The sequence below is a fragment of the Strix aluco genome, chromosome 19 (genome assembly GCF_031877795.1).
Source record: "Strix aluco isolate bStrAlu1 chromosome 19, bStrAlu1.hap1, whole genome shotgun sequence".
Classification (NCBI taxonomy): Eukaryota; Metazoa; Chordata; class Aves; order Strigiformes; family Strigidae; genus Strix; species Strix aluco.
The window spans coordinates 14,032,226-14,044,660 of NC_133949.1; the positions used below are offsets into that span (position 1 = coordinate 14,032,226).

Sequence of the window (12,435 nt, forward strand, 5' to 3'; positions counted from 1 at the left end):
CTCCCCTGGGGCGGGAGACGCGCGCGCGCGCCCTCCGTTAGGAGGCGCCGGGGGAGAAAAGCGCGCGCGGCGGGGCCGGCCCGGAGCAGCCCTCCCCCGTCACGTGACGCGGCGGGCGGGCCTCCTCACGTGACCCGCCATGGAGGCGGCGGTGGGGAGGGCGTGCGGCCGCCTCCTCCCCCCGGTCGCCCCGGCCCGCCCCGCCTCCCCCCCCCGCCCTGCGCTCCCCAGTCGCTAGCGGCGCCGCGCCGGCCGGCGGGGGAGGCCATGGACTGAGGGGCATCATGGGCGCCAAGGAGTCCCGCATCGGCTTCCTCAGCTACGACGAGGCCCTGCGAAGGGGTGAGTGCGGGAGGATGAGGGGAAGGGGGGGGGTGAACGGCGCGGCGGGCCTGCGGGGCGGCTGCGGGCGGGGGCCCCGCTCTGCCCCTGTCAGCGGGCGGCGCGGCGAGGCGGCGGCTGGTGGCTCCTCGCACCACCATGACAGACCCCGGCGCGGAGGCACTTGCGCCGTTCCTCTACCTCAGGCTCCTTCCCCGCCCCCTTCCTCTCCTTCCCCCCCCCCCCCAATTTATTTATTTATTTATTTATTTATCTCCCCTGTGTTAATAATAGGGCCTGGGCAGCAGCCGCGGGGAGGATCTCCTCTCCCCGCCGCCCCCACGCCTTGGCAGCAGCCGCCGGTGGCCCTCGGCGGTGCCGTCCCGCAGCCGGGCGGGGAGGGCGGGAGGGGCAGAGGCACCCGGCGGGCGCTGATGCCGCCAGACCCTCCTGCTGTCTCGCAGCCCTCGGCCTTGCCTGTCCCCGTGGCTTCCCGGCTCTCCCAGCTCCCCTTGAAGACGGCGCTGGGAAATGCTGCTGTCCCGAGGTGCCGGGACCTGCCGCGCTGCTCCGCTCCCCGCGCAGTCACCTCCCGGCTCTCTCGTACCCACCGGCTCCTCATGTTTACTTGCTCTTGCCCGTGACAAGGAGCACGGTTTGAGTTTAGATTATAGATTATATAGATTATACATCTCTGGCTTGAAAGATGGATGTGGTTTGTGATATATGTTGCTGTTTTAGTCCATTTCTAGATTTCTCCTGGAGAATTTAAAGAGGAACTAGCGAAGGGAAGACATAAACAAGCTAAATGCTGAATACTTGCAGCTGCAGGGCTCCAAGGCGACAGGCAAGCTACACCCTGTCAGCTACCTTGCTCTAGAACTGATATCCAAGTCCAAGGACAAAGAGGGACAGTAATTTCCAGCAGTAAATGGTTTGCAGGGAGGATAGTTTTTTATAATTGTTGCTCTATTATGCATTCATGTGATGTAGTGCAGTTAAAGCAGTTCACCTGTTTGATATTTAAAGCATTGATAAAATTCGTAAGCTCAGACCAATACATGGCTGCCCTTTTTATTTCTACTTACATCTGAGAAGCACCTCATGATTGATAAGGGAGAACTGGGAGGGAACATTGAGTGTTAATTGAAGGAGAACCACATTAAGGTGAAATGGGATTTTTATTAAATTTTTTTTTTTTTATGGTGGAGCCTCTGAGGGATGCCATGTCAAATAGGAAATGAAGCAACATACTGTCAAGCAGAAGAAACAAACGCATGATTCAAACTCCCTTTCGTTACAGATTTTAAACATAACAGCCTTGAAGAATTTTACTTGTAGTGAAAGTATAGGAGGTCTTTAGAAGCATTGGTGTATGTATTTTTAGAAGAGCTGGAGTTACAAATGTACCTTGTTAGAGGCCTGAAGTTGAATATAACAGGTAGTGTTTGAAATAAGCTCTTTGGTGGAAAATACATTCATTTGGTCAAGATGCATATTCTAAAGTTCATAATTCAGAAGAACCAAATGTTTTGAATTTTAAAGTTAGATTTAAACTCATATACTGCTTCCAAATCTAGGAAGTTGATCTGGATGTTTCATAATTAAAAGTTTACTTGACATGAAAATAAGTTCGATTTTTTAGAAGTTATTTAAAATTATTTCTTGCACAATGAATGTAATATTTTTCTTTGATGTTATTCTATCCGTGTGAGGCATTTAATACTGTTTTTCTGTAGGAGAACAGAAAGGTTGTTTTAGGCTCTCTAATATAAATTGATGTTTTGCTAAATAACTATGTTGTTTACTTAACCAGTGAATCATTGTATGTATAAAACAGGCTAGTTATCAAAACATTATTTGTTAGGCCATTCTTACTTACACAGAACCGTGCTGGAACTTGTGGCATTTCTGTGGACACAAACAGTGATAATGGATAAACATTAAAAAAAGAAAGCCAAATACACTTATGTCCAATTAGATCTGCCTTCTCTAACATTGTGTCCTGGTCGTTAAATGCTGAGAAAGTTTTATATTAGGTAATATTATACAAATTCTTCAACTGTGAATTCTCTGTATGTAATCAATGGTGGTGAACTATACCTGTAGAAGTAGCGATCATTCCAAATGTTGTCAGCGTATTTTTGAGACGCTAATTTTAATTTCAGTTGTTCAGAATATCTGGAAAAATGCAGTGAGTGCTGCTGGTTCTGTAAGCTTCAGAAAATAAGGCTGACTTTTAGGCTGTGCATGGCTGCAATTTTATTTATTGCGGTTCCATTTTGGGAGTAACCAAAGGTTGTGAAGGTGAGGAGAGTTTTTGTGGTTAAAGGCTCACAATATAAATAACTGTAGCTAAAATGTAACTTCTATTTGAGGAGATGAAAATGTGAGAGCAGTCTGGTGTTAATGGCCTTTTTCACCCTTGAGCATGAGATAGTACTGCAATTATTATTTTTTTTTCTGCTCACTGGCAGAGACATCTGACTGCGCTGTGGATGACGTGGCCATGTGGACGGACGTGATGAAGTTGTCTTGTGTCCACAGTGCAGGTCACACTGAATCTTGTCAGTCGCCCTTTTTCCCTCATGCCCTGTAAAATCTGTGCCCAGTTGCACAGTTTGGGAGTGAAAAGTAAGGGATGCTATTTTAGACATCTCTTGTTATGAATACTGCTGAATTATGGTCATCTTATTTATAGTAGCCAGAGGCGCTGCTTTGCCTGTTGCTGTGGAAAAGGTGTGGGTCCTGAACCTGGGGTGAGAGTTCTTCCTGACCCTGCAGACCTCCTTCTGAGGGTGACTTCTTTGTAAGGAGCTGGAATTCATGGACAGGTCATTATAGGTGAAGTAAAAGAAATGGTTTATTCCAAACTGGGCATAAGATTATTGGTTATTTTATCAAACTAAATTTGTGATAGCATACGTTAGTAACGTGGCTCTTGAGTTTGTTGCTTTTTTTTCTTAGCCCTAAGCTCCAACAGCAGTTTTCTTCCTAGAGCAGTGCTGCACGTTGGGCAGGCTTCCTTAGGCCAGTCAGTATCCCTTTTTGGTTTGGTGCCTTTTCCAACGCCTGCCTCTGATTTCCGACCCCTCTACTGCCGTGCTGTTCATCAGGCCATCTGCCTGCTCGCTCCTCCTGAGATTTGCCCAGTGTTAGGCCTTGCCTTATGCCAAGGATGTAGCGCTCTAGTCTGCCTTATCCTTTACTTGTTCTGCTGGCAGCCTTGACACCCGGTTCCTTAAAGGGCTGTCTTTGGGCCAATAAAATTTTATAAAAGGAAGAACTTTCTATTACTGTCGTATTAACTCCTGCACTGTGCTGTGTTGTGTATAGAATATTTTAGTAAGGATTCCCCAGGAAAGAGATGACTATGTTGTATTGATGGCCAATTTATTTCAGATCTCTAAGGACTGTATCTTCCAGTGACTGTTAATGTGTTCCGCTTAAGTAACTTTCAGAATATAATCACAGACTGAGCGTAAATTTATGAAGGTACTTGAAAATTATGAGATTACAGAATCTATAGTCAAAGTTCCTGTGAATGCTACTTAGAGCAGGTCATGCTAACTCAGGCCATTTTCAGCTTATGTATGCTAAATATTCAGTCAGGTAACCCCTTAAACAAAAGAAATGTCAGTGAATAATCATGGATCTGTCAAATTTGTGCCAGAGAGAGGAAGATGGGGTTTTCTTCAGCTTAAAGCAAGGTAAAATTTTTGTTGCTTGTGTGCTGGGGTGGAAGAAGGGGGAACTGCCACGTCGTCAGTGTGGTCAGTGAGTGTACTGTTTGGAGAAATGACTGGCTGCTGATAGATCCGTTTCATTGTGTTTTGTGCACAATGATCTCTGAGGAAAAAGAGCAAAAAGAAAGAACAAAAATAGTGGCGTCTTTCAAAAATGCACCTGCAATTGAAATGCCAGCTAATATTGAGGCGAAGCTTGCAGGTATATCGATTTCACAGGATTTGCCTCTGGTGAGGTCACGAAATTGTAGTTTTTGAAGATAGTTTTCTTTCCTGTTTGTCTAACTCAAAGATGCCACCAATTGGAGAACAACAAGCCTGTCAAAGCAATGAAAACCTGCTTTAATCCCCAAAAAGGTTAGTTAGCATGCTTTCCAATAATGACTAATGTTATCTGATGGGCAGGGGATAAATCTTGCTAATGACCTTCTGTGTCTTGAATGAATTTGAAAAATAGCTACATTTGTTTTATTTAAATCGAGGCATATATATCTGGTGTCTGATCATTAACATCCTCAAGCATACAAATGTAATAAATCTGAGAAAAGGATGATGGAAAACTTGTGCAAATATATAATCATCCATTTGAGATTGTCTTGATCTCAACCTGGTGACAAAATCCATGGACTCAGTCCTTGAGCCCATAGAAGACTACTTTTTATTACTCCAGACTATGAAATTAACTTTTAAAATCCCAGATGTGTTTTTAGGAAAAATGATTAGGGAACCATTTTAGTGGTTTATTCTCTTCTTTCTCTATCCCATGAAAGCAATTGTTCTACCTTCTTTTCTCTCATATCTGAAAAACAGTGCTTGAACACTATAGGTAGGAGAATGTTCTTCAGGATATGTTGTTTTCTGTTTTCTAGGGGTATAAACCTGTGTCCTTCCGTTTAAGGAGCTTGGAGTTTTCAGATGCATGTGATGAAAATGCCTAGATCTCTCTCAGCCTTTTTTTTTTTTTTTTTTTTTTCCCCCCCCAGCTATCAGAATGAATCGGATCCACTGTTGAGACAGTCTAGGTTATACAGTGAGACTTGTTATGTCAGCCAGTATTTGATGGCTTTAGGGCTCTGTCATATGATTAAAGCAGGTACGAATGCATAGCTTCACACTTCCTGTTTATAAATCTGTAGAGCTGTGAGGAGCTGCTCAAATTCACAGAGCAGTAATTATTTCACAACTTTGGCATTCAGTTCTGATGCTCGTTTGGGGAGGATACCTCAGTAGTCCCTGCTGAACATGTGCTACAATGCACAAGTGACTTGGGGAGTTCGACTTAAATTTCCATGAACTGATGAACAGAGGCTACTATTAGAAGAGAGGTTATTTATCTGTAATTCTTCATCTGCGAAGTTGCAGTGACCACTTTCTCTTCTTAAGGTTTCAAGTTTAGAGAAGTGTACTCAGTAGTTTTCAACCTCTTCTTACTTATAACTGCCCGTTATTTCCTATTGGAAATGAGGAACATTTGTGTAGTGAACTTATGTCAACTAACAGCAAGTTTCCTTTCCTGAGATGCATTTTGTGGTCTTTAGAAGTTCTTTACGAAATACCAGTTGAAAACTCATGAATTAGAGGAAAAGGTTGCCTTCTGCTTAGGCTTCTGTGAGTGCTGTGGTTCTGAGGGAGCTGATCGCATACCTTTTAGTAGGTTTTTAGTAATTCTTAGATGGTTCCTAAGTCCAGCTGTACTTGGTGAGTAAGCGTTCAAAAGTTGGATGTGCACACAGTGGTGTAAGTCTCATAAAAGAGGATTTAAGAATGTAGGCATTTCATAAACAAGAAACAGTTGGAAGATCTTAAAGCAAAAAGCCCTCAAAACCTTGAAATATGATTCAGTAAATGTTGTCCTCTGGTTTCTTACTTGAACCAGTGAATCGTGTCTCTAAATAATAGTAGTCTCATAATATTAGATGCATTTCTGTCCTGTCGGCATGTTACTAGAGATTCAAATCAAAGCAGTCAGGAAAGCTGCCAAATGAGCGTAAGTAGATAATATCATTCCAGCCGTGGTGGCTGGAAGTTAAAGGATAAGCTGAACAAATCCTCATTTTGAGTGTTAAACATCTTGATGTAAGCTAAAAGTACACTATCAGGCAATTACATATGTAATATATTTTCTTATATTGATGTAGACTAAAATTGAGTACTCAAAATATTTATTTGTTTTATAGATTATATGCCTATATATCTCATAGCTCATCTGTTGCTTGTTCTGCTTTATTTCTTGTGTTGTAATCAGTGAAATCAGTTATTTTCATGGTCACCCCTTTCTAATCAGTTTCTAGTTTTTACTCCTGTAAGAGCAGGCCCTTTTTTTGTTATGTTTTTTAAAAATACACACACCCAGAGAAAGTTTTGAACTTTCATCCTTAGAGGTTTACAAGACCTGCCTGGACAAAGCACTCCACAAGCTGGTTTGAGTTCAGTGCTGACCCAGTTTCAAGTTCAAGGTTGAACTAGGTGACTTCCTGAGATACTTTCCAACCTGATAGATTCTATGAAATATTTCTGTTCATCTTGAATTTTGTAAAGCCTCGTGTTTGTGAAGTATAACATTGGGGTCCTAAATGTACCTGACAGTGTCCTACAGAAAAAATAAAATAAGACAAAAATAGAAGCTAGGAAGCTTTCCAAAATGATATGAAGCATCTCTAATGAAATGTGAAAGAAGAAAAAAAAAAAAAAAAAAAGAGGAGGCGACTTGAGTCCTGTTGTACTTGACCTGTAACAGTATCAGGCTTTCTGGCTGCTGGCACTATGGGAGAAATGAGTAAAGCAACCCTCACCCCCTTACTTGTGCTGAAAGGGAAGCCAGCCTACTGTCTCATTTCATAAAATAAGCAAGGCATTCAGTTCTTCAGTACTCAAAAAAATGAAATCACATTCAAAAAATAGGCCTGTGAAGGGATGACAAGCTTTGTGAGAATAAAAGAGAACATAGCATTAGCAACTAATGTGATTAGGCGAGGCATGATATGTCTATTTAATTTCATAAATTAAGGTTATTGTACAACTGCTGCTTTGTGATAGGACTGATTATGATTTTTGTTTTTGAAAAAATCAGATGTTACAGCTGTCAGTCATTTTAAAAATGACAATATCTTCTGAAAATTGAGTATATTTTTGGTTAGGTTGTGAATTCGTACATTTGTTCTAAATAATTGGGTATATGGGGAGTGCCAGGTAGGTCTGATAAGTTGTATGTCCTTGAGCTCTTATCATGGCATCTGAATGACTTAGCTACTACTTATTTTTACAATGATCCTGCTCTTTTTTGGTTCAAGAAGAAATTCAAAATACAGTGAGCATACAGAAGAGAACTGGAGGAGAGGTAGAACAAGTGTTGCATTTTCAAATACCAGAATTATTTCTGTCCACTGACTAAGTTATTTCAAGGATTTTTGTAAACCAGAGCCTACTCAGTTGTGCTTTTTAGGGCCTCCTGGGTTATTTAACAGTATATTAATTTTAAAGATTTGCTCAGTGGGGAGCTGTGCATCCACTTGAGTCCTGCTGGGCCAGGTAGGTGCTGGGTTCCTCCTTGGTTTGGGAGCTGTGGTCTTGTTTTACTGCTGCTGACTGAGGGCCTGGGAGTGCACCAAGAAATGTTTGGTGTCTCGCCACAAAACCTTAGAGTTGGGTACTTATGGACACCTGCGAAGCGAAGTTGTGTTCTTAATGAGTAGAAGAAGCGTTAAGAGTTTTTCTATCTGTCCTTGAAGGATAGTAAATTGGTGTTCTTAATGAGTAGAAGTAGTGAGAGTTTTTCTGCCTGTCCTTGACTGATCAGCCTTTGCCTTTGTCATGAGCGTGGTGTTTGCTATCCGCTTTGTTACTGCACCCTAGGGAGCTAGCAGTACTGAACTGCTTGGTGGTAACTCACAGAATTATTTTGAATAACGTATGGGACTTGGTGTTCAGTGGAGGCTACTCAGGAGCACACAGCATTTGATTTGAACTGTAGGTGAGCTCCAGTTGGGCGTTGACTGCTAGCTGGGTTCTACAGGGAACATCCGATGAGATGGAAAGTGTGCTGAAGGTATATGTGCGGGTCTCCAAGTTCTGCATGTGTGTTTTCAGAACTGCATTTTACAGTCTAGTCTTTGATATTATTCATAGTAAAACTGATGACTTCCTAGTTTAAGTTGCCGTATAGGAAAGAAAGTTCTGGAGGTTAATTCTAAGTAAGACTTTCAATTTTTAAGTATTTTAAAACCAAGTTATTTCTTAATTTGTTATATTGCTTGAAGCAGTTGCTTTTTCCTTAAATTATACTTAGTCTGAATTACTGTGAATGTCCATGTGATATGTGCAGTATTGAAGAACTACAAAAAGCATTTCTAACATTTAATTTTCATATGAAAAGATCATTTACGTAATGAGACAATGACGCCTTTGGGCAAAGATGAATGTAGAAGAAAAATCCATTAAGGTAGATTCTGCCTAAGAGTTTGAAATGGTCTAATTCACAAAACTTTGAATACTGTATTATTGCTAGCACTTACTGAAAGAAAAATACCCTGCTTGCCTAAAGAGTGGCAAAATCCTAATGTACATTCTCTTTTATGATTTCTTCAGGGACATTTTACTTTTGGTAGTGATGACTGTATAGCTTTAGTGTTTTCAGCTTAGTTGTGTAATAATACTTAGCATTTCTTTTTTATGTAATGAATTTAACACCTCTGAGAAGTGGGGTTTTTTTATGAGCTTGTGTTTACAATTGAGCAGAGTTGCTGTAGTCATAGGTGGGGACATGTTTGGAAAAAGTACATCTCTTTTAACTGTGGTTTTATTACACTGGTGTAAAAGTTCTGGATTTTTGGTTCTCGATAGGTATAAGCTGGGTTCAGATCTTGGTTTGAATATTGATCTTTGTCTACATATAGTTTTGTAGTGGTTCAGCAAATCTGTTTAAAAACTGATGCAAGTTATAATCAATCACACCATTTTTCTGTGTAGACCATTAAGTGGTTCATTATAATGACAATAAAAAAGAATTCCTTCATTATTTTAGTGTAGTACTGACACGTGGCTGAGTTCTAGGCGATAGATTATTTAACCAAGAAAAGCACTTCTCTAATAGTTTTACCAAATTACTTTCTTTTAAAAATATGCTAACATTTGCAACAAGGCCTTTATTTGGTTTTGAGGCAAGATAGGATAGGCTTGAGAAAAGACAAACAATAATCAAGGCAGTTTGTAATGACCAGGGTTTATCTCCCACTGTGTATGTTGCTTCATGTAAAAATGGTGAAAGCACTGAAGCAGTTTATCTGAATCATTACCTCCACTAAAGTGATTAGCTATCTCAGGTAGGGTGACTTGGCATATCAAGTGACATGTCGTGATCTCTAGGGTGTTTAAATCCTCCCCTCCCTTCTCCTTTTAGCCTGTCACAGCACATAACGCCTCTCCTATCACGTGGAACTGTGCTGATGAGGCTGGCAACTCACTGTGGTGTATTTGGGGCAAAATAACGATCTCTTTTCTGGAATGGTATCAGTAAGCTGCATAGGTTAATGTGTTCACCAGTGCATTAAGGTGGAATGCAAATTCACAGCAAACCAGCCAGAGTTTCTGAGACAAGGATGCTGTTAAAAGTAACAGGACGGTCCCATACTCCGAAACGGGTAACCTTGGGCAAACTGAGAAGATGGGCAGAAATATCATCTGGGGTTGCACGTTGCCGTACGCTTCAATTTTGACTTTTAGAATGGTTTTAAACAGTCAACAAGACATTCTGTACCTTAGAAAGGGATTGATTTCTCTTCTGGTCAGGTTCGCTGCTGGTTCCTGTCGTGAGCGGCAGAGAAAGGCCCTGTAGAACGGGTCTGGGGTGAGGCCTCAGGGTGCTGTACATGCTTCTAACCAGCAACTGCAAAGGGAAGACGAAGCTACACTTTTCAGCGTCTAGTATAACATTTATTTATTTTTTTAAAATGTCCTAATCCTTTGAAGCTGTTCCGCTTCATTTAGAATCTGAATTGGACCCAGAAGTTATGAGAGGCAATGTCACCGGGCCAAAATAAGAGCTAATTGCATTTTGTATAAAACTGTAGTCCTTGCCTTTAAAAATTAAACCAATTTTGAATTCTTTCTCACAAGCTGTGGTTTTTACTCACATTATATCTATCTTTTTGTTAACTGGTCTTTCAGTTGTCATCCGCTCATACAATTTAATTTCATGTGAAGTATTTAATATAGAATGTATACTTTCATTTCTTTTGTGTTTTGAAATGATATTCCTTATTTTAATTTATAGTGATAATGGAAATGCTCAGGTTTTGTCCTGTGGCAGACTGCTTTGGCAGCAAGTCATGAACTGAAATACTTTAACAGGTATATGCTGCTGTCTTAGTGGAAGTCTACAAATGAAGACTGATTTAACTGGATTTTTTGACAGCTGTTTTAAATGATCAATTTTACTGAATCACAGAATCATCTAGGTTGGAAAAGACCTTGAAGATCATCCAGTCCAACCATTAACCTGACATTGACAGTTCCCAACTACACCATATCCCTAAGCGCTATGTCAACTGCATTAGTTTGGAAAATTTGTTCTTTTAAAATTCTGAGATGTTGAATGAAAAAAATGTGGAAGAAACTCAGAAACCTAAGCAGAACAGGAAGTGCCAGATTTAATATGTCAGTGGATGCAGAGAAAAAGAACTGAAAGTATTGGGATAGTAATTATGAGAACTTCAGATTTGCAGATTAAATTTGTTCTAAATATGAACTTGAATATGGCATCATGAATCTATTTTGGGCTGAAGAAGCACTTCCTTTCAATCCATGTTTCTAGTTGTTAGGTGTTATCCAGAAACAAAATCTTACTCTGCACTGGAAATTTCCTAGTCTTGTAAAGAAGGTTTTTACGTTTCCCCTAACAATGGGATACAGTTAAATCCTGGATTTTAGTTTAAAAATTAGAAAAGTGGATTTGCACTTCACGTAGCTGAAGCAGCGTTGCTTTAAGAAAAATCTGCAGCAGCAGTTAGTGCAGTCCATATAGCCTGCTCTGCATTCTGTGAGGATGTTAACGAAGGTTGTTATCAGTGGAAAAGTAATATAAGAACTTTTTGGTCCCTGTTTTCCAATCTTGCAGCTAACAACATGATTTTTCTTTTCCTAAAGAATTATAATTGATCTTTTTGCCACTAACAAATTCCCCCCTTTTTTTGTGTTACCTGCAATTCAGTGTTGCCTTCTAATCACCTTGCTTAAAGAATAGCTGTGTAAATGTCTTGTGTGAACTAATCTTGTTCTTTAAATAATGAGCAGATTGCAATGTAGATAGGTTAGAGGAGGAAGGCACCATAATACACACTAATGCTAATATAGAACACTGGCGAAATACCTGCGGAAGAATCGAGGTTAAAAAGCAGGATATAAAATATTTGTTAAATATCTCTTCATACAAAATGTTCATAATTTATTATGTAAATGTAGTGCTTCTGGTAGAGACTGTAATGTCCTTGGGGACATCTTGTGAGTCTCTTCAGGGATTCAGGGAGAGATTCCAACTGCTGACGCTGTTCAGGGCATTGTAGCTCTTGGTGTTAAGTCGTTCTAATACCTTTTCTGTTTCTATGCTTCCCTTCTGTGAAACAGTGGGCAGTGTGTTTATATGAAACTCTGAAATTTGAGTCATCACATCAATCTAAACTGGTCAGTGGCAGTAAAATTACTGGAAGGTGGTTTTCCCATACAGCTGTTAGACGGTGTATCTAAATATGTGGTTTCATTCTTCAGAATGTAGGACCATAGGAATAGTATACATCTAATGATGAATATATTTAGAGATAAATTTTGTAATAGAGCACAGATATGCTTAAAACTAGTACGGTGTCTTTCAGGATAGTTCTTCAGAATATTAGTCCTCGGATGTTAATGTGGAATTCTCTTAACAGGAGATGCAGCAGTGGAAATGGAGTTTGGAAATAGTGATGCTAATTGTTTGCTATTGTCTGTTTAAAAAAAAAAAAATATCTGATTCAGTTCTTGGTGTTCTACCAAACATGTAAGAGGGTCCCAGAACTAATCACATCTTAGTTTTTATTTTATTTCTTGACTATATAGGCTACTGTCTCTATCTGTGATTCTGCTTTTATTTTTCAGCCATTCACAGATTGTATAGCAAGCTTGTTATCATCTGTTTATAATGGTGTAACAGAAGACATAAATTTGTGACCTCACACTAAAATAGTTCACTTTGCATCTGAGTTTAGGGTTTATATTTTAGACAAATGTATCCCCAGGAGTTGAGAATAGGAAGGCTCAAAATACAAGAGCCTTTTATTGTTCATCAGCTGTTTGTATACATACATGTGTGTAATGTGTTTGTGCCAAAACACTTCTGAGT

At 40.2% G+C, this 12,435-nt stretch overlaps 1 protein-coding gene across 8 annotated transcripts in view; it reads left to right on the forward strand.

The window, feature by feature from the left end:
• The first annotated feature begins 204 nt into the window (after nt 1–204).
• The window catches only part of USP32 (ubiquitin specific peptidase 32), a 126,171-nt gene continuing 113,940 nt past the window's right edge, over nt 205–12,435 (forward strand). For all 8 annotated transcript variants that reach the window (XR_012625790.1, XR_012625791.1, XR_012625792.1 and 5 more), the window contains exon 1: nt 205–342. Coding sequence is in view for 3 of the 8 variants with exons in the window: in XM_074845647.1 (XP_074701748.1) it covers nt 285–342 (58 nt within the window). In the remaining 5 variants the exon portion in view is untranslated. The remainder of the gene's footprint in view (nt 343–12,435) is intronic.